Source organism: Erythrolamprus reginae, chromosome 7 (genome assembly GCF_031021105.1).
Source record: "Erythrolamprus reginae isolate rEryReg1 chromosome 7, rEryReg1.hap1, whole genome shotgun sequence".
Taxonomy (NCBI): domain Eukaryota; kingdom Metazoa; phylum Chordata; class Lepidosauria; order Squamata; family Dipsadidae; genus Erythrolamprus; species Erythrolamprus reginae.
In genome coordinates this window covers 3,352,276-3,379,842 of record NC_091956.1, presented here as the reverse complement: position 1 = coordinate 3,379,842, position 27,567 = coordinate 3,352,276, and the positions used below count along the sequence as shown (strand labels likewise).

At 43.9% G+C, this 27,567-nt stretch overlaps 2 protein-coding genes across 2 annotated transcripts in view; one reads left to right on the top strand and one right to left on the bottom strand.

Annotated features, from left to right (window-relative positions):
• Positions 1 to 23,265, bottom strand: part of DNAAF9 (dynein axonemal assembly factor 9) — an 87,534-nt gene extending 64,269 nt beyond the window's left edge. The window contains 6 exon segments of the mRNA XM_070756720.1: positions 1,599 to 1,705; positions 5,637 to 5,733; positions 9,705 to 9,829; positions 9,959 to 10,078; positions 18,033 to 18,112; positions 23,147 to 23,265. Of these exon segments, the coding sequence (XP_070612821.1) occupies positions 1,599 to 1,705; positions 5,637 to 5,733; positions 9,705 to 9,829; positions 9,959 to 10,078; positions 18,033 to 18,112; positions 23,147 to 23,265 (648 nt within the window).
• Positions 23,264 to 27,567, top strand: part of ATRN (attractin) — a 144,296-nt gene continuing 139,992 nt past the window's right edge. Inside the window, 2 exon segments of the mRNA XM_070756719.1 lie at positions 23,264 to 23,335; positions 24,350 to 24,465. Coding sequence (XP_070612820.1) covers positions 23,264 to 23,335; positions 24,350 to 24,465 — 188 coding nt within the window.

The window sequence follows — 27,567 nt, the reverse complement described above, 5'->3', positions numbered from 1 at the left end:
GGTGTGTGTTAATTTCCCCATTGTTTGTAAAAGTGGTCTCCAGGATGGAATGGGGGTGTGGGGTCAAAATAAGTCTCAATTGTGGCTGAAAACTACCTGTGTAAGTCTAAGGGCTATTGCTATTGTAGACAAATGTCTGTCCAGTCTCCTTTTCAAAATCTCTAGTGTTGGAGCACTCACAACCTCTGGAGGCAAGCCATTCCATGGATTAATTGTTCTCCATGTCACAACTGGACACAACCAGAAGACTTAAGAACCGTTTGCAGCTGAGATGGACAGAGCGAGGGGGCTCTGCCTAGCTTTAATGCCCTCCACCCCAACGCATTTAAGCTACAGCTACTAACAAGCACGCTATTATCACTAGAGAACGGTACCATGGCCACAGGGCACCATTGTTCTGCCAAAAGTACCACCACCCCCAACTGGGCAGGCCCACCGCATGGCTGTTCCGGACTGAAATGATCCTATAGACCGTGTTTTCCTGAAAGTAAGACCGGCTCTTATATTATTTTTTTGTCCAAAAGATGCATTAGGCTTATTTTCAGGGAAATATGGTACCGAATCCGTCTGGCTGAGGATCTTAACTGGGGTTTATTTGGGGGGCAGAGCTTTCATTACAACCATCCTGAAAAAATCATTTATTTATTTATTTTATTTATTTATTGGATTTGTATTGGATTTTATTTATTTATTGGATTTGTATGACCATCAAGGCTTGTTTTCTGGTTGGGTTTATTATCCAGGAAAAAAAATAAAAAATAAAAATAAAAATATTATTATTATTATTATTATTATTATTTATTAGATTTGTATGTTGCCCCTCTCCGGAGACTCGGAGCAGCTCACAACAGTGATAAACAATATAACAAATCCAATACAGTGGTACCTTGTGATATGAACCCCTCATGATACGAACTTTTCGAGATACGAACCCGGGGTTTGGAAATTTTTTGCCTCTTCTTATAAACTTTTTTCACTTGACAAACTCGCCGCCAATCGCAAAAACGGCACTTTGCTGGGCGGCGCTGCCCGTCTGTCACCTTCTGAAACAGCCGGGCGCTTCTGGGCGTACCAGTTAAGTTCGTAAGACGAGGTATTACTGTATCTAAAAACCCATATCATTAAAATAACCATACAACTCAATCATACCATCCATAAACCATATTAGCCTGGGGATACCTCAAACACACTATAGAAAAATCTCTTGGTGTCATTCAGAAAACAAAAAAATGAGGTGGTATCACAATTCTTGTGCCAGCCAGCCCTCTCGCCACGCGCACCCCCTAAGGCTGTGATGGCGAGCCTATGGCACGTGTGCCACAGGTGGCACGCGGAGCCATATCAGAGGGGCACACGAGACTTTGCCATGTTTCAGCTCCAACACACGTGCACGGGCTGCAGAGTTGCCATTTGGATTTTTCTTTAACCCACTAACACACGAGGATGTCCCTGAGATGAAAGCTTTCTCAATGCAAAGAGCGTTTGTTGGGATGCTGAAAAGTTTAGTGCCTGATTATTCTTACCCCGTCCATCTGACCGGAAGCCCCCTGGATGGGGAAGGGTGGTCGTCATAGCCTGTCCAGTCCATCCGTTCTTACCTCGTATTTCATGGTGAAAAAGCCATCCCCGCCGATGCCTTCCAGGGCAAAAGCTTGCACGATGGGCCATTTTTCCACCACAAACATGTCGAAGATCTGCAGGTGGCCTGCAAGACACCAAACGCCATTTTTGTGGGTGTGTAGGTGTGGCATTTTTGCAACTGTTTCTTCCACCCAACAGCCATTCGTTTAGGAACAGATTGAAGGATCAGATGGATACTGACAGACTGGAAAATTGGGCCCTATCTAACAAAATGGAATTCTTTTTCAAAAAAATGCTTATTGAATATAAACATTAAGAAAAGACTAAAAAGACAAACATCACATCAAAATGTACAAACAAAAACAAAACAACAAAAAATACATTGAACCTTTTTAGTCCTTTTTCGTTAAATTGCATTGATGTTGTATTTCCATATAAGTACATATAAGTTAAACTGTATTCTTTCTATAGTTTTCAATTTCCAATCTGTTTAACTATTAATATCACTTCTTATCGTATACATAACTTATATTCTTTATATATCTTTACTTATATATTCATTTTCCATTTTATAACATTTGTTTTTCCTCATTTTTATACCTGTAACTATATATACTTTATGTACCTTCACTCCCTCTGATTTCTTTTTCTCTATCCACTGGTAAAACATGAAATTGGGAATCATGAAATTGGGAATCTTCTTTGTCATTTTGCTCATATGTTAGTTTATCTAATTCTGCACGCTCTAATATTTTTCTAATAATAAATGTATCATTTGGTATCCCATCCTGTTTCCAAAGTTGTGCCACCCTTATTTATTTATTTATTAGATTTGTATGCCGCCCCTCTCCGTAGACTCGGGGCGGCTCACAACATACAATAAAACAATTCACAACAAATCTAATAAATTTAAAAAATTAAAAAACCCCATTATTAAACCAGACATACACACAGACATACCATACACAAATTGTATAGGCCTGGAGGAGGGGGGGAATGCCTCAATTCCCCCATGCCTGGCGGCAGAGGCGAGTTTTAAGGAGTTTACGGAAGGCAAGGAAGGTGGGGGCAGTTCTAATCTCCGGGGGGAGCTGGTTCCAGAGAGTCGGGGCCGCCACAGAGAAGGCTCTTCTCCTGGGACCTGCCAAACGACATTGTTTAGTCGACAGGACACGGAGAAGGCCAACTCTGTGGGACCTAATTGGTCGCTGGGATTTGTGCAGCAGAAGGCGGTCCCGGAGATATTCTGGTCCGATGCCATGAAGGGCTTTATAGGTCATAACCAACACTTTGAATTGTGACCGGAAATTGATTGGCAACCAATGCAGACTGCGGAGTGTTGGTGTAACATGGGCATACTTGGGGAAGCCCATGATTGCTCTCGCAGCTGCATTCTGCACGATCTGAAGTTTCCGAACACTTTTCAAAGGTAGCCCCATGTAGAGAGCATTACAGTAGTCGAACCTCGAGGTGATGAGGGCATGAGTGACTGTGAGCAGTGAGTCCTGGTCCAAATAGGGCCTTCTAACAAAATGAAATTCAATGTAGAGAAAAGTAAAGTCTTAACAATATGCAAGAAGAACCCAAAGGACACATATATACTGCTCAAAAAGATAAAGGGAACACTCAATAACACGTCCAAGATCTGAATGAATGAAATATTCTCATTAAATACTTTGTTCTGTAAAAAGTTGAATGTGCACAACAGCAGGTGAAATTGGGGGTAATAAATAATAAATATGAACACTAAAATTGCATCGGGGCCCAGATTGGAGAGTTGTTTACTTCTTCCCAGGGTGGCGCGTAACAGGAAATAATTGATAATAATACTGCAGTATTATAGCAGCTGATCAGCTATGAAATCATCATTACCCTGACAATAAATGACAACGCAGAGTCTTACAAGTTCCTTGCATAAAGCTTTCGCTATTCTCAGTTACCCGTTTCCCCCCAACACCCCCCCCCCCTTCCCAATCCCTGCTTAAGATCCTGGCATCCCGTCATTAACAGGAAATCAAAGAGTCTTTTTTTCTCTTCTTAAAAAAAGGAAAGCCACATTATCATAATCACCACCATAAAAGAATCTGTTATTTCCTCCCATAAAAGAAGGACTTAGTCTCTAGAGCACAAAAGGGATCTATTGTGTGTGTGTTTCAATTTTACAGGGTGTGATTAAGACAAATTAGGCAGGAGCTCAAATTGCTCCCTTTGGAGGAGACAACGGCGGTGGGTGTGATTTTCCTTCAAGGAACACTAAAAGTGAGCACCAAAATCCAGGTTAGTCCTCGAATTACTATCTATCTATCTATCTATCTATCTATCTATCTATCTATCTATCTATCTATCTATCTATCTATCTATCTATTTATTGGATTTGTATGCCGCCCCTCTCCGCAGACTCGGGGCTGCTAACAACAGTAATAAAACAGCATATAACAATAATCCAATACTAAAAACAGTTAAAAACCCATTATTATAAAAACCAAACATACATACAGACACACCATGCATAAAATTGTAAAGGCCTAGGGGGAAAGAGGATCTCAATTCCCCCATGCCTGGCGGCAGAGGGTTTTTTTTAGCAGCTTACGAAAGGCAAGGAGGGTGGGGGCAATTCTAATCTCTGGGGGGAGTTGGTTCCAGAAGGCCGGGGCCGCCACAGAGAAGGCCCAACATTTCTTATCACCTCGAAGTTCGACTACTGCAATGCTCTCTACATGGCCCATGACCCCTTGTGCAGAATGCAGCCGCACGAGGGGTCATGGGTCTTCCCAGGTATGCCCATGTCTCTCCAGCACTCCGTGGACTGCATTGGCTGCCGATTGGTTTCCAGACGCAATTCAAAGTGTTGGTAATGACCTATAAAGCCCTACACGGCATCAGCCCAGATTACAAGAGGGAGATTGTGATCCCGCTGTATAGAGTGCTGGTGAGACATCCTTCCTGGACTCCACGTTTCAGCCGGCCAGGAAGGACGTCTCCATGATGTCAAAGCTCCGCCCATGGAATTCCCTATTGGGATTCCCCACCCCCATTTGAGCCTCCCGACTGGCCAACAGCTCTGTGGCTCTTCTGCAAAGCTGATAGCCAGGCGGCGGTGCTTCTCGGCGGCCTCCCGAACCCGAACCCGAACACCGAACCCGAACTTTGCCAAACGTCCGGGTTCGGGTGAACGTCGAGAACCCCCCCGGCTGTTTCAAAAGGTGACAGCCAGGCGGCGGTGTTTCTTGGCGGCCTCCCGAACCCGAACTTGAACTTTGCCAAACTTTGCCGAACTTCCGGGTTCGGGAGAACGCCGAGAAGCCCCCCGGCTGTTTCAAAAGGTGACAGCCGGGCGGCAGCACTTCTCAGCCGAACCCGAATGCCGAACCCGAACTTTTGCCGAACTTCCGGGCTCGGCGTTCGCGGCAGTGGGTTCGTAATGCGAAAAAAGTTCATAAGAAGAGGCACAAAAACCGAACACCACTGAAACTGAACGTTTTATATTATTATTATTATTTATTATTTATTAGATTTGTATGCCGCCCCTCTCCGAAGACTCTATATGCTCTATAAGTTTATAAGCCAATTTATCTGTCTTTCTTTCATTTTTCTTTCTTTCTTTTTCTTTGTATGTTTTGTTTGTTTAGATTGTTTTTTATATGTAGAAACTTAATGAAGATTATTTTAAAAAAATAATAAAGATTTTTTTTAAAAAACCCAGTTCTTTGCCCCATTTTACGTCCTTTTTTTGGTCACCAACGTTAAGGAAATCGTTGGGTTGTAAATCTGGCTTCCCTCGTTGACTTTGCTTGTTGGGATTTGGCAGGGAAGGTAATATCTACGGTGATCAGGTGGACCCCATGGTTGCTGCAACAGTCACAAGTACATGCCAGTTGCCAAGCCTTTGAATTGAGATCACGTAATCACAGGGATGTGAGAAATGGTCGTAAGCTGCTTTTTTCCAATGCTGTTGTAATTCTGAACGGTCACTAAACAAACCGTTGTAAGTCGAGGACTTTGTGTACCGCCTCAAGGGTCTGATTTCAAAGAATTGGGGGTTTTCCCTAACTTACCTTGGGAGCTGAAGGGAATACCGATCCGGCTGCAATCCCGAACCATATCCACAAAGCTGGAAATTTTAAATTCTTCGGCCGACTCTTCATCTTCGTACTAGTAAAACAACGAGAAGGGGGGAAACTTTTCAAAATAAAGAACATAGCAGCGGTACTTCCCCAAAACGAATGGTTCCAATGGTTTTTAACACCTTCAAAACCAAAGTCCATTTAAGCTCCAGTGGATCTAAAGAGGCTGCAGTTTAGGATTGTCAGTTCCTGTGAAGCAGAATAGAATAGAATAAATAATAGGATAGGATAAGATAAGATAAGATAGGATAGAACAGAATAAGAGCGAAGAGAAGGTAGAAAAGAATAGAGAATAGAATAGAAGAAGAGAAGAGGGGAGAAGAGGAATAGAGAATAAAGAAGATAAGAGAATAGGAGAAGAGAGAAGAGAGGATAGAAAAGAATAGAGAATAGAGAAGAGAGAAGAGAAGAGAAGAGAGAAGAGGAGACAATAGGAGAAGAGAGTAGAGAACAGTGAATAGAGAGTAGAATAGAATAGAAAATAATAGAAGAGAAGAGAAGAGAAAAGGAATAGAGAATAAAGAAGAGGAGACAATAGGAGAAGAGAGTAGAGAATAGAGAATAGAGAGTAGAGTAGAGTAGAATAGAAAATAATAGAATAGAATAGAATTTTTTATTGGCCAAGTGTGATTGTGCGCACAAGGAATTTGTCTTTGTTGCAAATGCTCTTTGTGTACATAAAAGAAAAGATACGTTCGTCAAGATTCATAATTTACAGCATCTATCTATCTATCTATCTATCTATCTATCTATCTATCTATCTATCTATCTATCTATTTATTTATTAGATTTGTATGCTGCCCCTCTCCGCAGACCTAATGACAGTCCGGGTACAAATAAGCAATCAAATCATATTTTCTGGCTTTCATACCTTTGGCAGAACTAGAATTCAATGCCTCCTGGTTTCTAGGCAAACACCTAAACTACTACACCAAACTCTCTCTATCTCTCTCTCTCTTTCTTTCTACTTGGTATATGCATATGGCAAGTAAGACATCTTCTGGCCTGAAGTAAAAAAAACCAATAGTTTTGCAAGCACTCGAAAGCTGGCCCCTGTTGAATTACGATCGCGCCATCTCCCTGTTTTCAAACCAGCAAATTTCCGCCAGAGAGACAGAATTCTCCAATTCTCACATTCAGAGCGAAGCTCAACCCGAGCCTTTTCTTTTCAAAAGGAAACCAAGCGACAAAAGAAATGTACCCAAAACCCAGCTTCTCTCTATGTCCCAAAGCCCAAACGTGGACGGTGAACCCTGCCAAGTTTGATTTTAAAAAAACCCCTCATGATATTACAGAATGTGTTGAAAGGATGGGGACAACTGAACAGGACTCTTGAACAGCGTCCCTCCCTGCCAAAAGGCCGTTTGTGATTTTCAAAGCCCCGTTGGAGGGTTTTTCATAAGCCCTCTCCAATTTTTAAATCCGTGCCCGTTGTGCTCTATTTCACGGATGCCAAAGACCCCGTCGGCAAATTCATTTTATGGCGTTCTTTCTGTTTCGCTATCCACGGCGGCTCCCACGTTGGGCTGGTGGCACGAGGTTCGGGTAAAAGAAGGAGAAACAAAAAGAACGGCGGAAACAAACTTTGGACCGAAATCCGACGTTTTAAAAGCCCGGCCTGGGATGCCAACTTCCCCATCCTCGAATACAGCTCATCTGTTTGGAACCCATATTGCATCTCAGACATTAACACCCTTGAAAATGTCCAGAGATACTTCACCAGAAGAGCCCTTCACTCCTCCACTCGAAACAGAAGACCCTACGAGACTAGACTTTCAATCCCGGGCCTAGAAAGTTTAGAATTAAGACGCCTTAAACATGATCTAAGTATTGCCCACAAGATCATATGCTGCAGCGTCCTGCCTGTCGGCGACTACTTCAGCTTCAACCACAACAACACAAGAGCACACAGCAGATTTAAACTTAATATTAACCGCTCCAAACTTGACTGTAAAAAAATTGACTTCAGTAACCGAGTTGTCGAAGCGTGGAACTCATTCCCGGACTCCATAGTGTCCTCCCCAAACCCCCAACACTTTACCCTTAGATTATCTATGGTTGACCTCTCCAGATTCCTAAGAGGTCAGTAAGGGGCGAGTACAAGTGCACTAGAGTGCCTTCCGTCCCCTGTCCTATTGCTCTCCTATATCTCCTATACCTTTCTTCTATTCCTATATCTCTTCTTCTGTTCTTTCATTGATATCTTCTATTCCTATATCTTCTTTTCTATTCTTTCTTAGATATATTTTACTATGAGTATCTCCTCTATAACCTTCATCATGTATTTTACTATGTGTATATAGATATATACCCACTAAAACCCTCATTGTGCATTGGACTAACTAACTAACTAACTAACTAACTAAATAAATAAATAAATAAATAAATTTAAAAAAAACCGTCTTAGAAATGAAAGACTCAAGTGGCAGAGAAGAGAGCCAACTGGAGAGAATTTGGAAATTCAACTTCCCAAGAGATGAAGCTGGATCAGCAGTGGATCGCTCCCGGTTCGGCCCAGTTTGGCGAACCCGTAGTGGCGGCAGGAGGCTCCTCCCACCTGTCTGGGACGCTCTGCCCACCCACCCAGGATGCTTCACCCTTGAAAGACGACGTTTAAGAGGTGACTTGATCGAAGTGTATAAAATCACACATGGGATAGAAAAGGTGGATAGAGAAAAATCCTTTTCTCTATCACACAATACTAGGACAAGGGGGCCCTCCCTCAAGCTCATAGGTAAGGTCCAGGAGGGAAGTGTTTTTAATAGGAAAGTGAATGCAAGAACAAGGGGGCACAATCGGAGGTGAGTTGGGGGAAAGATTAGAAGTAACTTGAGAAAACTTATTATTTTACTGAAAGGGTAGTAGATGCTTGGAACAAACTTCCAGCAGACGTGGTTGGTAAATCCACAGTGACTGAATTGAAACATGCCTGGGATAAACATAGATCCATCCTAAGATAAAATACAGGAAATAGTATAAGGGCAGACTAGATGAACCATGGGGTCTTTTTCTGCCGTCAATTTTCTATGTTTCTATGTTAAGAAAGTGAGGACAAATAAAGGGAAATGTTTCTCCACCCAGAGGGTCATTAGTTTATGGAATTCACTTCCAGAAGAGGCCGTGACAGCTGTCACCCTGGAGAGCTTCAAGGCAGGATAATAATGGTCCAGGAGGGAAGTGTTTTTAATAGGAAAGTGAACACAAGAACAAGGGGACACCATCTGAAGTTAGTTGGGGGGAAGATCAAAAGCAACATGAGAAAATATTATTTTACTGAAAGAGTAGTAGATATTATTTTACTGAAAGAGTAGTAGATCCTTGGAACAAACTTCCAGCAGACGTGGTTGTTAAATCCACAGTAACTGAATTTAAACATGCCTGGGATAAACATAGATCCATCCTAAGATAAAATACAGGAAATAGTATAAGGGCAGACTAGATGGACCAGGAGGTCTTTTTCTGCCGTCAGTCTTCTATGTTTCTATGTTAAGAAAGTGAGGACAAATCAAGGGAAATATTTCTTCACCCAGAGGGTCCTTGGTTGATGGAATTCACTTCCAGAAGAGGCCGTGACAGCTGTCACCCTGGAGAGCTTTAAGGCAGGATTAGACAGATTCATGGATGCCAAGTGTATCGGTGATTATTGAAACGGACGTCCATGTACCGCCTCTATGTTGGTTGAGGCAGGCAGGATTCCCTTGGGTACCATTTGTTGGGGGGTCAAGGGAAAGGGAGGGTATTGCATTCTCTTTCTGCTCAAGATCCCTAACGACAATTGATGGGTCACTGTGGGACACAGAATGGTGGACTCGATGGGCTTTGGCCCAATTCAGCAGGGCTCCTCTTAGGTTCTTATGTGATGTTGAGATGTGTGGATGTCAACCCCCAGGATTCCCCTGCCGGGCAGCTGAAACCCTGCGCAGGAAGTCCAAGGTTTCACACCCTGCACCCCATTCGCCCACCCCAATTCTTCCTTGGTTCATAGCTCACTTAGCTCACCTCCGTTTCGGTCAAGCAGTGGATGTGCAGGTTTCTCCAAAAGGCCACGTAAGGCAGAAGGTAATTGTAGTTGACAGGGTTGCAGTACAGATGGACGCTGTCTGGCTTAACCAGCAGGATCACATCTGCAAAAACAAGCGGGCGCAAGAAGAGGACCTGTTAGAAGCGGGGAAGCGGCAGCATCGTCGGCCACCAGGAACGGAGGTTCGTCCCATCCGAGGGGGTCCAGGGGGGGGGGAGCAGCTCCCTCTTACCGTCAAGGATTTCTTCCGGAAATCCAGATCGTTCAAACTCGTTGTTGTTCTGGCTGTACAAGCCGAAGAGGAGATAGTTGGCAAGTTCCTGGCATCCTTCATTGTACCGACTGTCAATTCCTGCAAAAAACAAAACAACACAACGACTTAGAACATTTAGAGCAACATAGAAACATGGAAGATTGACGGCAGAAAAAGACCTCGTGGTCCATCTAGTCTGCCCTTATACTATTTCCTGTATTTTATCTTCGGATGGATAGATGTTTATCCCAGGCATGTTTACATCCAGTTCCTGTGGATTTACCAACCACATCCACTGGAAGTTTGTTCCAAGCCTCTACGACACTTTCAGTAAAATAATATTTTCTCATGTTGCTTCTGATCTTTCCCCCAACTAACCTCAGATTGTGTCCCCTTGTTCTTGGGTTCACTTTCCTGTTAAAAACACTTCCCTTCTGAACCTTATTTAACCCTTTAACATATTTAAATGTTTCTATCATGTCCCCCCTTTTCTTTCTGTCCTCCAGACTATACAGGTTGAGTTCATGAAGTCTTTCCTGATAGGTTTTATGCTTAAGACCTATCATCTATCTATCTATCTATCTATCTATCTATCTATCTATCTATCTATCTATCTATCTACCTACCTACCTACCTACCTACCTACCTACCTAAGAAAGATAGAAGGCTGACGGCAGAAAAAGACCTCATGGTCCATCTATTTCCTATATTTTATCATAGGATGGATATATGTTTATCCCAGGCATGTTTAAATTCAGTCACTGTGGATTCAGTCACTGCTGAAACAGCTGGAAGTGCAAGAATTGCTTTTAAGTTATTTTTCCCCCCCAGTGCTGTTAAAACTTTTAAAGATGTGTAGATTTCAACTCCCAGAATTCCCCAGCCCTGCTGGGGAATGACCCTTCATGTTTTCCGCATGTCCAACATAAACCTGAAATGCCCTTATATATTCTAGAGCAGTGGTTCTCAACCTAAGGCCGTGCCCCCTTAATACAGTTCCTCGTGTTGTGGTGACCCCCAACCACAAGTCAAGTGCCAATTCTCCCAATAGAGCTTTGAGCTGATTCGCAGGAAGGTCAGAGGAACGCAAACGCCTGATTGGTCGGATTGTAAAAATATGTTCCAAGATGCCAGAATAGAAGCTTTAGTTCCTAATACCAGGGGGAAATTGTCTTTTCCCAGGGTCTCAAGCGACCCACATGAAATGGTCATTCGACCCCCAAAGGGGTCCCGACCCCCAGGTTGAGAACCACTGTCCTAGATACTTTTTCTGGAGCTATATACCCTTTTGAAGAAATTCTCTTTTAAAAGTTTAACATGTCAACTTCATTCAACCACATGCTTTTCCACTGCTCCAGAGAGATAAGTCCACATTTTTTAGCAATATAGGACATATTTCTATGAGCCACTCTAGATGTGATGCAACTTAGTAAAACATTTTTTGCATGCTTTATTTGTTTTGTATATATAACATAATTTCATGATCTGGGTAGAGTTATTTTTAAACAATCATAGTCCACATATTTGTTGTAGTACTCATCCCCATAATATTAATGATATAATAATACTTCTTTATCAACTCTGCCCATTAACATTTCCTTTTTTATATCTCCTCTTTTCTAACTTCTGTTTCTATTGTCTTAGCCACTGATAGAATATATATCCCATATCAAAAAATATTCCGTTTATTCTCTATCCTTAATACTGAGCGTTAAATCTATCAATTTCTACGCATTCTGATATTTTATTAATTACATTCCCTTCAGATGGAATCTCATTATTTTTCCATTCCTGGGCAAATACAATTCTAGTTGCGGTTAATATATGCAAGGCCAAATATCTAATCTTTTTATCATATTTTTTCCAGTAGGATGCGCAACAAAAATATCTCTCGTTTCTAATCTATATTTTGCTTTGTCATTTTTTCCAGCCAAATATGCATTTTCCAACAGTATTTCATAGCTTTTGGGCATGTCCACTACATTATTAAATTAAATTAAATATGGTAGTATGAACCTGATGATTGATTACACTACGAACATTTACTAGATCTATCTTTCTACATTTTTGCATGTCTTGCTAAAATGCCAGCTATAAAGCATTTTATACAGATTTTATACAGACATAGTCTGTTTAATATTCCTATCCCATAGTTTCTGCCATTTATCTAATTCAATTGCATATCCAAAGTTTTTAAACCAGGCAATCATTGTCTCCTTTATTGCTCATTTTCAAGTTTTAATACTTAATAGGTAACAATATAATTTATCAGTTTATCATTTGTTCCAGCTAATATCTGGTCCAATGCAACTTAGCAATTTCAAATATTTATTTATTTATTTATTTTGTCCAATACACAATGAGGGTTTTAGTGGTATACACATAGTAAAATACATGATGAAGGTTATAGAGGAGATACTCATAGTAAAATATATCTAAGAAAGAATAGAAAAGAAGATATAGTAATAGAACATATCAATGAAAGATTAGAAGAAGAGATATAGGAATAGAAGAAAGGTATAGGAGATATAGGAGAGCAATAGGACAGGGGACAGAAGGCACTCTAGTGCACTTGTACTCGCCCCTTACTGACCTCTTAGGAATCTGGATAGGTCAACTGTAGATAGTCTAAGGGTAAAGTGTTGGGGGTTTGGGGATGACACTATGGAGTCCGGTAATGAGTTCCACGCTTCAACAACTCGGTTACTGAAGTCATATTTTTTACAGTCAAGTTTGGAGTGGTTAATATTAAGTTTAAATCTGCTGTGTGCTCTTGTGTTGTTGTGGTTGAAGCCGAAGTAGTCGCCGACAGGCAGGACGTTGCAGCATATGATCTTGTGGGCAATACTTAGATCTTGTTTAAGGCATCTTAGTTCTAAGCTTTCTAGGCCCAGGATTTAAAGTCTAGTCTCATAGGGTCTTCTGTTTTGAATGGAGGAGTTAAAGGCTCTTCTGGTGAAGTATCTTTGGACATTTTCAAGGGTGTTGATGTCTAAGATGCGATATGGGTTCCAAACAGATGAGCTGTATTCGAGGATGGGTCTGGCAATGGTTTTGGGATATCTCTCGTTTAGGAAAACACACAGCTAACATCGATTGGAGCAGCTGGATTGTTTTTCCATTAAGAGGGAGTTACTTACGGGTGCGGTTCTACTTGGGATTTACACCTTAGATTAGAAAGGTAGCTGGTTGTCAGCAGGATGGGTTTTCAACTCCACCCATGATTCCCGAGTGCTAATTTGCTTCCGTGAGCTCAGACTGACTTCCACCCAAAAATTGCATCATGAGGCAAGGAATATTTCCCTTGAAAACGTCCAGAGATACTTCACCAGAAGAGCCCTTCACTCCTCCACTCGAAACAGAAGACCCTACGAAAGCAGACTAACAATCCTGGGTCTAGAAAGCTTAGAACTACGTCGCCTAAAACACGATCTAAGTATTGCCCACAAGATCATATGCTACAATGTTCTACCTGTCAATGACTATTTCAGCTTCAACCGCAACAACACAAGAGCACGCAACAAATACAAACTTAATATTAACCGCTCCAAACTTGACTGTAAAAAATATGACTTTAACAATTGAGTTGTCGAAGTGTGGAACTCATTACCGGACTCAATAGTGTCAACCCCTAACCCCCAACATTTCTCCCTTAGACTCTCCACGATTGACCTCTCCAGGTTCCTAAGAGGTCAGTAAGGGGCGAGTACAAGTGCACTAGTGTGCCTTTCGTCCCCTGTCCAATTGTCTTTCCTCTCTTTCACCTATCATATATATTTTCTTCCTTTCATATATCTTCCCCTCTATTTTTACATATTATCTTTATATATATTACCTCATGTCTATTCTCTTCCATATGTATTGTGTATTGGACAAATGAGTAAATAAATAAAATAAATAATCTGACTCCATCAAGCAGCCAAACTAGAGACACCGAGCCAACTTGGACATCTGTTGCAAGAAGGGCCAGGTGTCTGTCTGACCATCAAATGTGGCAACTTGGAAATACGATGCCCTTTGATCTTCGTGTTACTAAAGTGCATAGGTCTGCTGTCCGGAGGGATTATTTCCTCTCCAACTGAGTCAGTTACTGTTCCTTCATCTGGAGCCCAGCAGGCCCCCAACCTTGGCAACTTTAAGACTTGTGGGTTTCAACTCCCGCCTCTCAGCAAAGCTGGATGAGGAACTCTGGGGGTTGAAGTCCCCAAGTCTTAAAGTTGCCAAGGTTGGAAACCCCGGACCTGGGGGAGGTTTTAAGCAGAGCAAGTAACAAACAAACAAGACATCTGCAATTTCCATTACGGTGGAGCAGAAATATCCAAGAACTGCAAAAAGGGAAGGAAGGGAAGAATAAGAGGAGGGGGGGAGAGAGGGAAGAAGGAAGGAAGGAAGAGGGAGGGAGAGAGGATGGGGGACGGGAGGAAGGAATAAGGGGAGGATGGATAGATGGAAGGATGGATGGAAGGAATAAGAGGAGGAATTAAGGGAGGGTAGGAGGAAGGAAGGAAGGAATAAGAGGAGGAATGGAGGGAGTGGGAGAAAGGAAGGAAGGAAGAGGGAGGGAAGGAGGGAGGACGGGGGACGGGAGGAAGGAATAAGGGGAGGATGGATAGATGGAAGGATGGATGGAAGGAATAAGAGGAGGAATTAAGGGAGGGTAGGAGGAAGGAAGGAAGGAAGGAATAAGAGGAGGAATGGAGGGAGTGGGAGCAAGGAAGGAAGGATGAGGGAGGGAAGGAGGGAGGATGGGGAAGGGGAAGAGAGGAAGGAATAAGGGGAGGATGGATGGATGGAAGGATGGATGGAAGGAATAAGAGGAGGAATTAAGGGAGGGTGGGAGGAAGGAAGGAAAGAATAAGAGGAGGAATAGAGGGGGGAGGAAGGAAGGAAGGAAGGAAGGAAGGAAGGATGAGGGAGGGAAGGAGGGAGGATGGAGAAGGGAGGAAGGAATAAGGGGATGGATGGAAGGAATAAGAGGAGGAATTAAGGGAGGGTGGGAGGAAGGAAGGAAGGATAAGGGGAGAGGGAGGGAGGCGGAGAGAAGCAGATTGGATGGAAAGAAGGAAGGAAACAAGGGGAGGGAGGGAGGAAGGAGGGAAAGAAAGAAAGGAAGGAAGGAAGGAAGTAAAGAAAGAAAGAAAGAAAGAAAGAAAGAAAGAAAGAAAGAAAGAAAGGTTTAAAATCTTCCAAATGAGTTTCGCAAAGGGCTGGGCCCCTCTGAAATCCAGAGAAACGCAATGCTGTGTGCAACTGTGCAACCTGTTTGCAAAGCCTCTTAAGAGGGGGTCCAGGCTGGAAGGATTAGGCCTGGTGGGGGGGGGGGAGACATCTGGGATGGATGGGGCTGGGGGGAAAGACAAGGGCAGGTCAGCATCATTCTCCGTGGGGTCACGCAAGGATAAAGCCCCCGAGGGCTGGCAAGAATATCCGGGCCAGGATCAGAATCCCGTCTGTGGAAACTAGGGCAAGGAAATTAGGCCGGGCCGCTCGGTTTCAAAGTTAAAGAGTTCACAGATGGGGTGGTGGTTGTTTTAGCGCACGAGGCCTGGCTAATTTTTATACAAGTCGGAACGGAGTTAAATGCTGTCGGTGTTTAATAATAAATCTTCCCACCTTCCACCTGGCAACGGCACTTGGCCAAAGGTGTCAGGTTCTGCCTTGGTTTCATTTCCACCCGCTGGAGAGACAGTTTGGGCTAGTGCAGTGTTTCCCAACTTTGGCAACTTGAAGATATCTGGACTTCAACTCCCAGAATTCCCCAGCCAGCGTTCGCCGGCTGGGGAATTCTGGGAGTTGAAGTCCAAATATCTTCAAGTTGCCAAGGTTGGGAGACACTGGGCTAGTGTAAAGGCACCAGGATAGGGAGGAAGAGATGGCGAGTTCTAGTCCTGCCTTAGCCATGAAAGCCGGCTGTCTCCAGGCCAGTCACCAGGAGACTGGGAGTTCTAGTTCTACCATTGTCCCACCTTTCATGCCTATGGCAGGACTAGAACACCCAGTCTCCTGGTGACTGGCCCAAAGTCTCCCAGCCGGCTTCCATATCTAAGAGGGGACTAGAACTCCCAGTCTCCTGGTGACTGGCCCAAAGTCTCCCAGCCGGCTTCCATATCTAAGAGGGGACTAGAACTCCCAGTCTCCTGGTGACTGGCCCAAAGTCTCCCAGCCGGCTTCCATATCTAAGAGGGGACTAGAACTCCCAGTCTCCTGATGACTGGCCCAAAGTCTCCCAGCCGGCTTTCATATCTAAGAGGGGACTAGAACTCCCAGTCTCCTGATGACTGGCCCAAAGTCTCCCAGCCGGCTTTCATATCTAAGAGGGGACTAGAACTCACCATCTCCTGGGGTTTGGCCCAAAGTCACCCAGGTAGGACTCGAACTCAGAGTCTCCCAGATTCCAGCCTGGTCTCTTAACCACTTGACCCAACCAGCTCTCTTTCGCCTCTTCTTTGCAAAACTCTCGCCCTGATTCGAGGAAGATGTGAGCAACCACCGATCATGTCCATCAAACCAAATTTCTGACTCCGTTCACAGTTCCAGGCCTAAGCAGGGCTGTTTGTCTTGCATAGACAGTGTCTTATTCAGGGAGAAAGCCGGAAAGACAGGCTGGAAGGACCTAGGCCCGAGAGAATAAAGGCCTCTTTTCATTGACTTATCCTCCCCTTAGGAAATTCTATAAAGGCTATAATTGATAGAATTATAAATCCTATACCAAGCAGCCACCTCCTCTATTAGAAGAAACATAGAAGACTGACGGCAGAAAAAAACCTCATCATCTATCTAGTCTGCCCTTATACTATTTCCTGTATTTTATCTTAGGATGGATATACAGTGGTACCTCGTGATACGAACCCCTCGCCATACAAACAATCCGAGATACGAAGCCGGGGTTCGGAAATTTTTTGCCTCTTCTTCGGAACTTTTTCCATCTTACGAACCCGCCGCCGCCGCTGCCGAGAAGCCCCGCCGCCCGGCTGTCGCTTTTTGAAACAGCCGGGGGGCTTCTCGGCGTCCACTCAAATGCCAAACCTGAACTTTGCCGAACTTCCGGGTTCGGCGTTCGGGAGACCACCGAGAAGCCCCCCGGCTGTTTCAAAAGGTAACAGCTGGGCGGTGGGGCTTCTCGGCGGCCACCCGAACCCGAACTTTCGCCGAACTTCCAGGTTCGGCATTGGGAGAACGCTGAGAAGCGCCCGGCTGTTTCAAAAGGTGACAGCTGGGAAGCGGCGGTTTTTTGCGTTTTTTTTCTTTCACGCATTAATTCATTTTACATTGTTTCCTATGGGAAACAATGTTTCGTCTTACGAACTTTTCGCCTTACGAACCTCCCCCGGGAACCAATTAGGTTCGTAAGACGAGGTATTACTGTATGTTTATCCCAGGCATGTTTAAATTCAGTGACTGTGGATTTACCAACCACGTCTGCTGGAAGTTTGTTCCAAGCCTCTACTCCTCTTTCAGTGAAATAATATTTTCTCACGTTGCTTTTGATCTTTCCCTCAACTAACTTCAGATTGTGTCCCCTTGTTCTTGTGTTCACTTCCCTATTAAAAACACTTCCCTCCTGAACCTTATTTAACCCTTTAACATATTTAAATGTTTCGATCATGTTCCCCCTTTTCCTTCTGTCCTCCAGACTATACATAGAAACATAGAAGTCTGACGGCAGAAAAAGACCTCCTGGTCCATCTAGTCTTCCCTTATACTATTTCCTGTATTTTATCTTAGGATGGATCTATGTTTATCCCAGGCATGTTTAAATTCAGTTACTGTGGATTTACCAACCACGTCTGCTGGAAGTTTGTTCCAAGCCTCTACTCCTCTTTCAGTGAAATAATATTTTCTCACGTTGCTTTTGATCTTTCCCTCAACTAACCTCAGATTGTGTCCCCCTTGTTCTTGTGTTCACTTCCCTATTAAAAACACTTCCCAAGAAGCTTGGCACGGATCGAAGGCTTCTCACGTAGGCCACGGAATGTCGCTTTGTCCCTTTCACACACAAACACACACACACACACAACCTTCTCAATGTATGTGAAGGGTGAAAAGAATTTACCCAAAATGCAGAGGATGCCATCTGGCTGGGATTTGTTGCTCTCCGTCAGAATGTTTTGAATTTGTCGAAGTCGGCTGCAGCTGGGAAGAGAAACGGGGGGAACGAGAGTTAAGACGCCATGGTGGGAAAGGAAGACGCCAAAGAGTTACTTTATGCCGAATTGGCAAAGCGGAAAGTTTTCTCTCTTTTCTGGCCTTCTGCAGAGTTTGCAAAATGCTGTAGAAATAAAACAGAGTTAGAAAGAGAAGCGAACAATAGAAGATTAGAATAAAAATAGAATAATAAAATAGAATTGTTGATGCCTTCAAGGGGCAAAACACACCAGGGGTCTCCAAACTTTAAGACTTGTGGACTTTAACTCCCAGAATTCTAGGCTGGCTGGAGAATTCTGGGAATTTTTTATTATTATTATTATTATTATTATTATTATTATTATTACCGCACGAATCCCAGTGGCTGATAAGGTCCCACAGAGTTGGCCTCCTCCGGGTCCCGTCAACAAAACAATGTCGTCTGGCGGGCCCCAGGGGAAGAGCCTTCTCTGTGGCGGCCCCGGCCCTCTGGAATCAACTCCCCCCAGAGATTAGAACTGCTCCCTTATCTTTCGTAAACTACTTAAGACCCACCTATACTGCCAGGCATGGGGGATTTGAGACACCTTTCCCCCAGGCTTATTATAATTTATGTTTGGTATCTATGTGCTGTTTGGTTTTTAATAATGATAGTGTTTTTAGGGTTTTTTTTAATATTAGATTTGTGCCAGTATAATATTGTTTTTATCGTTGTTGTGAGCTGCCCCGAGTCTTCGGAAAGGGGCGGCATACAAATGTAATAAATTATTATTATTATATTATTATTATTATTATTATTATTATTATTATTATTATTATTAATTAGATTTGTATGCCGCCCCTCTCCGTAGACTCGGGGTGGCTCACAGCAATGATAAAAACAATATATAATGACAAATCTAATAGTTAAACTCTAAAATAACAATAATACATTTTAAAAGTCTAAAAAACAAGAAACCCCAATATATTGGGGTTGAAGTCCACAAGTCTTAAAGTGGCCAGGTTTGAAGACCTCTGCGACTCATATTTACAACAAACTCATGTTTACATAGGAGACTCATTTACAACAAACAGAAACAAAGATTTTTAAACAAAGAGCCCACTTCTGCGAGTTTCCGCCCGACTGCTGTATTCAAATCCAAGGGCAGGCTGTTTCCTTTTTGTGCAAAACGCACAACCCCTGACAGACACACAAGGGAAAAAGGATCGGCTCGTGGAGAACTTAGCAGCGTAGGTCGATTATCAAATCATTGGCAAAGAATGTGAAACGCCTGTCTTGATAAATATTGATTAAGCATCCTAGTTATTTACTCAGCTGAATGTAAAGATTACTTACTCAGCTTCTGTTTATCTAAGGTAATTAAAGGCAAAAAGTTAATTAGACATTCTTCTGTTCAGTTAGCAATTACATCATTTGGAGTTAAGACACTTTGGCCTGCTAACTTTGATATGATTTGTCTGTATACATTAACCATTTAGCATTGTTACTAAAGTTAGTCAAGTTAATCTTTTGTATACACAAGAAATTTGCTATAAAAAATAAATGCAAGTCCGAGAAAGGCAAAGCTCCTAAACACGGGGGCTGCTCAGCTCAGAGAGATTTCTTCCTAACCCAGATTCCTTTGCTCAAGAAATCATGTCTCCATGTCTATGATTCCTAAACCACAGTTGTAACTCCGTGGTTAGAAGCGAGGAATAGTAGAAGAAAACATACTTTGACAGGTGTATGGAGAGATGGTCTGTAATTTAACAGAATAACAGAGTTGGGAGGGAACCTAGAGGTCTTCTAGTCCAGGGGTCTGCAGCTGCATGTGGCTCTTTCATCCCACTACTGCGGCTCCGTCACTCAAAATATGTGTCACAACTGCCAATATGCGACACTTGCAAGCACATGATTTATTTCAACCCAACTTTTTTTTTTTTGGAGTTCAAAATGCTTTCGTTGCATGCAGAAATTTTAAAAAGTGTAAAAAAAAAATCTTCACTTAAGAAGTCAAAAGGGTTTTGTGGTTCCCGGTGTTTTCTTTTCTGTGGGAAAAAGTCCAAATGGCTCCTTGGGTGTTTTAAGGTTGCCAACCCCTTGTTCTAGTCCAACCCCCTGCTCAAACAAAAAACCCTATAACAGGGGTTGGCAACCTTAAACACCCAAAGAGCCATCTGGACCCGTTTTCCACAGAAAAGAAAACCCCGGGAGGCACAAAATCTTTTTGACATCTAAAATGAAGTTAACACTGCATATATTCTTTTTTTTACCTTTATGCCATGTATAAAAAAACCTATAGTGTGTTGCATTTGTAAAATCAATGGCCTGCTACAGAGAAAACATTTCCCCCCCTGCATGCAATAGACACATTTTGAACTCGGGGGGGGGGGGGAGATGGGTTGAAAAGCTCAATAAATTGCTGCTGGCGGGTGTTTTACACTGGCCTTTGTGAATGCATATTTTGAGTGACATGGAGCTACAGGTTGCAGACTTCTGCCCTATTAGCTATAGTTCAGCAGTTCAGTTCTCACCACCGGCTCCAGGTTGACTCAGCCTTCCATCCTTCCGATAAAATGAGGATCCAGATTGTTGGGGGCAACAGGCTGATTCAGTAAACCACTTAGAGAGGGCTGAGAAAGCACTATGAAGTGGTCTATAAATGCTAAATGTCAAAATGCTATTATTATTATTATTATTATTATTATTATTATTATTATTATTATTAATTAGATTTGTATGCCGCCCCTCTCCGTAGACTCGGGGCGGCTCACAACACAATAAAACAGTTCATGACAAATCTAATAATTTACAATTTAAAATGTTTTTTTAAAAAAAACCCATTATTAAGCAGACATACATACAAGCATACCATACATAAATTGGATAGGCCCAGGGGAGATATCTCAGTTCCCCCATGCCTGACGACAAAGGTGGGTTTTGAGGAGTTTATGAAAGGCAAGGAGGGTAGGGGCAATTCTAATCTCTGGGGGGAGCTGGTTCCAGAGAGTCGGGGCCGCCACAGAGAAGGCTCTTCCCCTGGGGCCCGCCAACCGACATTATTTAGTTGACGGGACCCAGAGAAGGCTGACTCTGTGAGACCTAATCGGTCGCTGGGATTCGTGCAGCAGAAGGCGGTCCCGGAGATATGCTAAATGTCTAAATGCTATTGCTATTGATGGCCAGAAACGGCACTCAAATCCATCCCGCCTGGACCACATGGCGTTGATGGACATCTCACGTGTGGGAGCACCGAAACTCGGAAGAGCAGCATTCTGGCACACATGTGCGCACCATCACCCAAACTTCCAGTTTCTGACACAGACGCATGCCCGATGAACGCCTGGCCTTTCAGTACTCCCGCGTGCACAGCCAGCTGACCGGCACACCGGAACACAGAAGAGGAGTTGCAGGTTGCTTCTCTCCTTGATTAGTTTCCATCCATTGCTTCTCGTCCTGCCTACATCCCCTCTTGTGCAATATACCCTCTTGTTCTAGATTGAGCTAGGCAGAACTTCATGGAGGGGGGGGGGCATTAAGAGAAAATGCTGGAGCCATTTTTCACGCCAAGCCTTCAGAACTGACTAGTCAACAGGATGCCCCATAGCTCCAAAGATTCTAGGTCAATGGCAGGAAGTGCAAGGGGGGGGGCTATCTGGAGAAGAAGGAAGACAAGAGGAAGAGGAGGAGGAGGAGGAGGAGGAAGAAGAGGAGAAGAAGAGGAGGGGGAAGGTGACGAGGAGGAAGAAGGAGGGGGTGGAAGAGGGAAGGGAAGAGGAGGAAGAGGAAGGAGACGAGGAGGAGGAAGAGGGGAGGGAGTGGGAGGGAAGAGCAGGAGGAGGAAGAAGAGGAGAAAGAGGGGGGAGGAGGAAGAGGGGAGGGTGGGGGTGGGAAGAGCAAGAAGAGGAAGAAGAGGAGAACGAGGAGAGGAAGAAGGGAAGAGGGGGAGGAGGGGGAGGAAGAGGGGAGGGAAGAACAGGAGGAGGAAGAAGAGGAGGAGGAAGAGAAGGAGGAAGAGGAGAGGAAGGGGGATGAGTGGGGAGAGGGGGGAGAAAGAGGGGAGGGAGGGAGGGAGGAGGAAGAAGAGGAGGAGGAAGCCACAGAAATTTTAATTTAACTTCATTTATTGTATTTCTATGCTGCTCAACTCCCTAAGGACTCTGAGCGGCTAAATTTGAATCATGGTCGTAAGTTGAGGATCCCCCGCATTTGCTGTGAGCTCTTGAAACCGTTATTTTTCCATTCTGACAGGCGGCCAGGGCTTTTTATAGCTCGAGTGCCAAATTCCAGCCGGCGGGGAGAAAACCGTCTTGGAGTATTTTCTTCCTTAGGCCGAGCGATTCCGCCATGACCCAACTCAGGGCAAACGTATCATCAAACCTCCCCCTCCTCCCGCAGGGGAGAAACAACCCTCCGAGAGCCAGAAATGATGAGGATTTATTTGTGCTCTGCTTCCTCCCCACCGCCTACATTTAAGCTGAAAAGTCAAATTAAACAAAGAATAAAAAGGGGGGTGGGGAAGCAGAGAAGGGCAGAAAATGTCAGAAAAGAAACGTGAGGGGGGGGAAAAATGACTCCACAGACATTTCTCAAGAAGACTAAAATCTCTGGAGAGCGCCTCAAACAGGGATAGGCCAAGCTGGCTCTTCTATGCCTTGTGGACTTCAACTCCCAGAATTCCTGACCCCAAACATGCTAGATGAGGAATTCTGGGAGTTGAAGTCCACATGTCACAGCTTGGCCTATCCCCGGCCTAGAAAAAGGGGATTCATTGCCTTGGGGTTATTAAAATGTCCTCAGAAATAAATTCGAGTCCGTGTTAAGAAATTTTAAATTTCCAAATTTGACAAAGAACACAAGCGGATACCAACGGGCCCCAATATTGGTTTTTCCCTCCTCTCAGGAGCTCAATTCCGTTCCTGAGGAAAAAAACGTTTTTTTTTTGTCAATAGGCCTCGGCTTCCAATACTTTGTTTTAGTGACCGTTCGAAGTTACGACAGCGCTGGGGAAAAAGTGACCGATCGCCCCTTTTCCTCCCCACTCTTATGACCGTTATAGCAACCCACAGAGAGTCAAGAGATCAAAATTCAGGCGCTCGACAACGGACTGGCATTTATGACAGTTGCCGTGTTCCGGGGTCGTGTGATTACGTTTTGCGACTTTCTGAGCCACAGAGTCCATGGAGAAGCCCGATTCACTTCACAAGCACGTTACTGACCTAACGGTGACAGTGATTCACTTAACAACTGCGGTGAGAAAGGTCGCAAAATGGGGCAAAATTCACTTAACTGTCTTATTCGAGAACCTTTGGGCACACCTGAGGTTATAAGTCGAGTACCTTTATATCCAAAAAGCAACCACTGAGTCTTGTGGCTGACATCTTTCTTTTTTACTTCCTTCCTTTTTCTTTCTTTATTCTTTTTTGTCTTCCTTTCTGCCTGCCTTCTTTTTCTTTCCTATCTTCCCTCCTCCTTCTTTCTACATTCCTTCCTTCCTTTCTTTCCTATCTTCCTTCCTTTCTTATCTTCCTTCCTTTCATTCTACATTCATTCATTCATTCTCTTTTATTTTCCTGTCTTCCTTCCTTCATTTTTCTTTTTCATCTTCCTTCCTATCTTCCTTCCTTTCTTCCTTTCCTATCTTCCTTTCTTTGACTTCCTACCTTCCTTCCCTCCTTCCTTCCATTCCTCCGTCTGCTTCCGTCCTTCTTTCCCATCTTCCTGTCTTCTGTCTTTCCTTCCTTCCTCTCTACAATCCTTTCTTCCTTCCTTTCTCTTTGTTTCCTGTCTTCCTTCCTTTCTCTTCATTCCTTCCTTCATCTCTTTCCTGTCTTCCTTCATTTTTCTTTCTGTCTTCCTTTCTTAACTACCTTCCTTCAGTTCTTTGTCTTCCTTCCTTCCTTTCCTGTCTTCCTTCCCTCCCTTTATTCCTTCCTTCTTTCTTTCCTGTCTACCTTCCTTCGTTTATTTGTCTTCTTCCCTCCCTTTCCTCTCTGTCTCCTTCCTTCCTTCCTTCGTCTTCCTTGCCTCCACCCACCCTTCCTCCGTTCCTTCCTTCCTTCTCCTCTTTCCTTCCTGTCTTCCTTCCTTTGCTTCTTTCTCTTTCTTGTCTTCCTTCTTCCCCCCTCCCTTTCCCTCCCCTCTTGTCAATTTCCTACTCACTAGGAACAGCAGCCTTCCCTGCAGACCACTCCCTCTTACAAGCTGTAGTATTTCACTCCTCCTGGGGCCTGGGGGAGACGCGCTGAAACCTCCCTTCCCAGCAGGCTCCAAAGGCTTCCAGCCTCCTTAATACCAAGCAGGGCTTTCCCCAAATACAGACAATCCTCGGCTTACAACCGCCATTGGGACGATTTATGTTGCTGAGCAAGACCTTTGTTAAGTGAGCCGCGCCCTGTTTTATGGCCTTGGACCACCAAGGTGAGGAGAAAAGCTACACTTAGATTTATTACGGACAGCTAGTCTTCGACTTAGGACAGAACCAAGCCCCAAATTTCTGTTGCCAATCAGGCGGTCCCCTGATTTATGACCTTCCTTGACATGGTTGTTAAGCAAATCACTTCCGTTTATTTAGTTTATTTATTTGGTTAGTTGGATTTCTATGCCGCCCTTTTCTGCAGACTCGGGGCGTCAGAGTCTCCGCAGACTCGGTCGTTAAGTGAATCACACGGTCATTAAGCGAATCTGGCTCCCCCACCCCCCAAGAAAGCACACATTGATTTTGCAATATCGGAAGATGTTATAAATACACGCTGATGCCCAAGTGCGTGAATTTTCTACATGCGAATGCAATGACCTATAAAGCCCTTCATGGCACCGGACCAGATTACCTCAGGGACCGCCTTCTGCTGCAAGTTAGGTCCCACAGAGTGGATCTTCTCTGGGTCCCATCAACTAAGCAATGTCGCCTGGCGGGACCCAGGGGAAGAGCCTTCTCTGTGGTGGCCCCAGCCCTCTGGAACCAACTCCCCCCAGAGATTAGAACGGCCCCCACCCTCCTTGCCTTTCGTAAACAACTTAAAACCCACCTCTGCCACCAGGCATGGGGGAATTGAGATCCTCTTTCCCCCTAGGCCTTTACAATTCTATGCATGGTATGTATGTATGTATGTATGTTTGGTTTTTATATTAATTGATTTTTAATCATCAATACCAAATTACTATTGTACACTGTTTTATTGTCGCTGTTAGCCGCCCCGAGTCTCTGGAGAGGGGCGGCATACAAATCCAATAAATAAATAAATAAATAAAGTCAGTTTTTTCCGCTGCCATCGTTCTCTCCGAACGCATCGCTAAATGAACATAGAGGCAGAAAAAGACCTCATGGTCCACCTGGTCTGCCCTTATACTATTTCCGGTACTTTATCTTAGGATGCATCTATGTTTATCCCAGGCATGTTTACATTCAGTTCCTGTGGATTTATCAACCATGTCTGCTGGAAGTGTGTTCCAAACAATCTACGACTCTTTCAGTAAAATAATATTTTCTCACATTGCTTCTGATCTTTCCCCCAACTAACTTCAGATTGTGCCCCTTGTTCTTGTGCTCAGTTTCCTATTAAAAACACTTCCCTCCTGAACCTTATTTTAACATATTTAAATATTTCAAATTTTCCTTCTGTCCTCCAGACTCTACAGATGGAGTTGATGAAGTCTTTCCTGATAAGTTATATCCTTAAGTTAAGACTTTCCACCATTTTTGTAGCCCGTCTTTGGACCCGTTCAATTTTATCCCATCTCTTTTGTAGCTGAAGACTCCAGAACTGAACACCATATTCCAAACGTGGTCTCACCAGTGCTCTATACAGTGGGATCACAATCTCCCTCTTCCTGCTTGTGATACCTCTAGCTATGCAGCCAAGCATTCTACTTGCTTTCCCTACCGCCTGACTGCACTGAACGCTTGCAAACCGAGGACTACCAGTAATGCAAGTTGGGTGTGCTGCAGGAGGTACAGAAACATGAGCTTGGCACATCGGGGACGACAACAACGTTACCCGACGACCCAAGATCCCTTGCATTGCTGGGTTTAGTTTCACACATTCCTCAGATTTATGCCGCATTCCTTCTTCCTCCTTCTCCTTTCAGGACCGCGATAGCGGAGAATGAATATTAGGTTTCCTGTCACCTTGGCAGAGTCCGCAAGGAGTTGGGAGGCTTAAAAGTCTAATAAATTAAATTAAATTAAATTGGCCAGCAAAATGTGCCGTACATGCAAACAGGAAGAGCAATACGGCCAAACCGGAGGTAAAATGCTCCCAATTTTGCTTGCGGCTGTCAGTTGTCAATATTGGCGGCTGGGGAGTGTCGCTGTGGGGCCCTTGAAGCCAGTTGCTCGTTTTCTGAACACTTTACACATGGGCAAAGGGTCAAAGAATATAATTGGTGGCATCTGGGCAAGTGGAAGAGGCCTCGCACTCCATTCATGGCCAGCTTTCCGACAACCAACAGACACAAGCAAACTGTGAGCCTTTCACCCCTGGGCCAAAGGCTGTAGTAGATATCTCTGTCAATCACGGGGTTCTACTTTTAAAAGATTGGTAGACTTTTATTATTTAAAAGGATGCAGAAAATGACTGGGTTTTCAGAAGGAAGCAAGATCAATAATCCCAGTAGTGGGTTGCTACCTGTACGGTAGGGGATGGCGCATTGTCTGGCGGCCGCCAGATTGCGCAATTTGTGTGCGACTGCCCTGGTTCGCCTGGTGCACCAGTTGCGGCAATATTTGGACCGGGAGTCACTGCTCACAGTCATTCATGCCCTCATCACCTCAAGGTTCGACTACTGCAACGCTCTCTACATGGGGCTACCTTTGAAAAGTGTTCGGAAACTTCAGATCGTGCAGAGTGCAGCTGCGAGAGCAATCATGGGCTTCCCCAGGTATGCCCATGTTACACCAACACTCCGCAGTCTGCACTGGTTGCCGATCAATTTCCGGTCACAATTCAAAGTGTTGGTTATGACCTATAAAGCCCTTCATGGCATTGGACCAGAATATCTCCGAGACCGCCTTCTGCCGCACGACTCCCAGCAGCCGATTAGGTCCCACAGAGTTGGCCTTCTCCGGGTCCTGTCGACTAAACAATGTCGTTTGGCAGGACCCAGGGCAAGAGCCTTCTCTGTGGTGGCCCCGACCCTCTGGAACCAGCTCCCCCCAGAGATTAGGATTGCCCCCACCCTCCTTGCCTTTCGTAAACTCCTTAAAACCCACCTCTGTCATCAGGCATGGGGGAACTCAGACATCTCCCCCTTGCCCGTGCAGTGTATGATATGATTGTGTGTATGTTTTTATATATTGGGATTTTTTTAGACTTTTTAATGTAAAATTGTTATTTTTAGATTTTAAATATTAGATTTGTTACCATGTATTGTTTTTTATCACTGTTGTGAGCCGCCCCGAGTCTACGGAGAGGGGTGGCATACAAATCTAATAAATAATAATAATAATAATAATAATAATAATAATAATAATAATAATAATAAT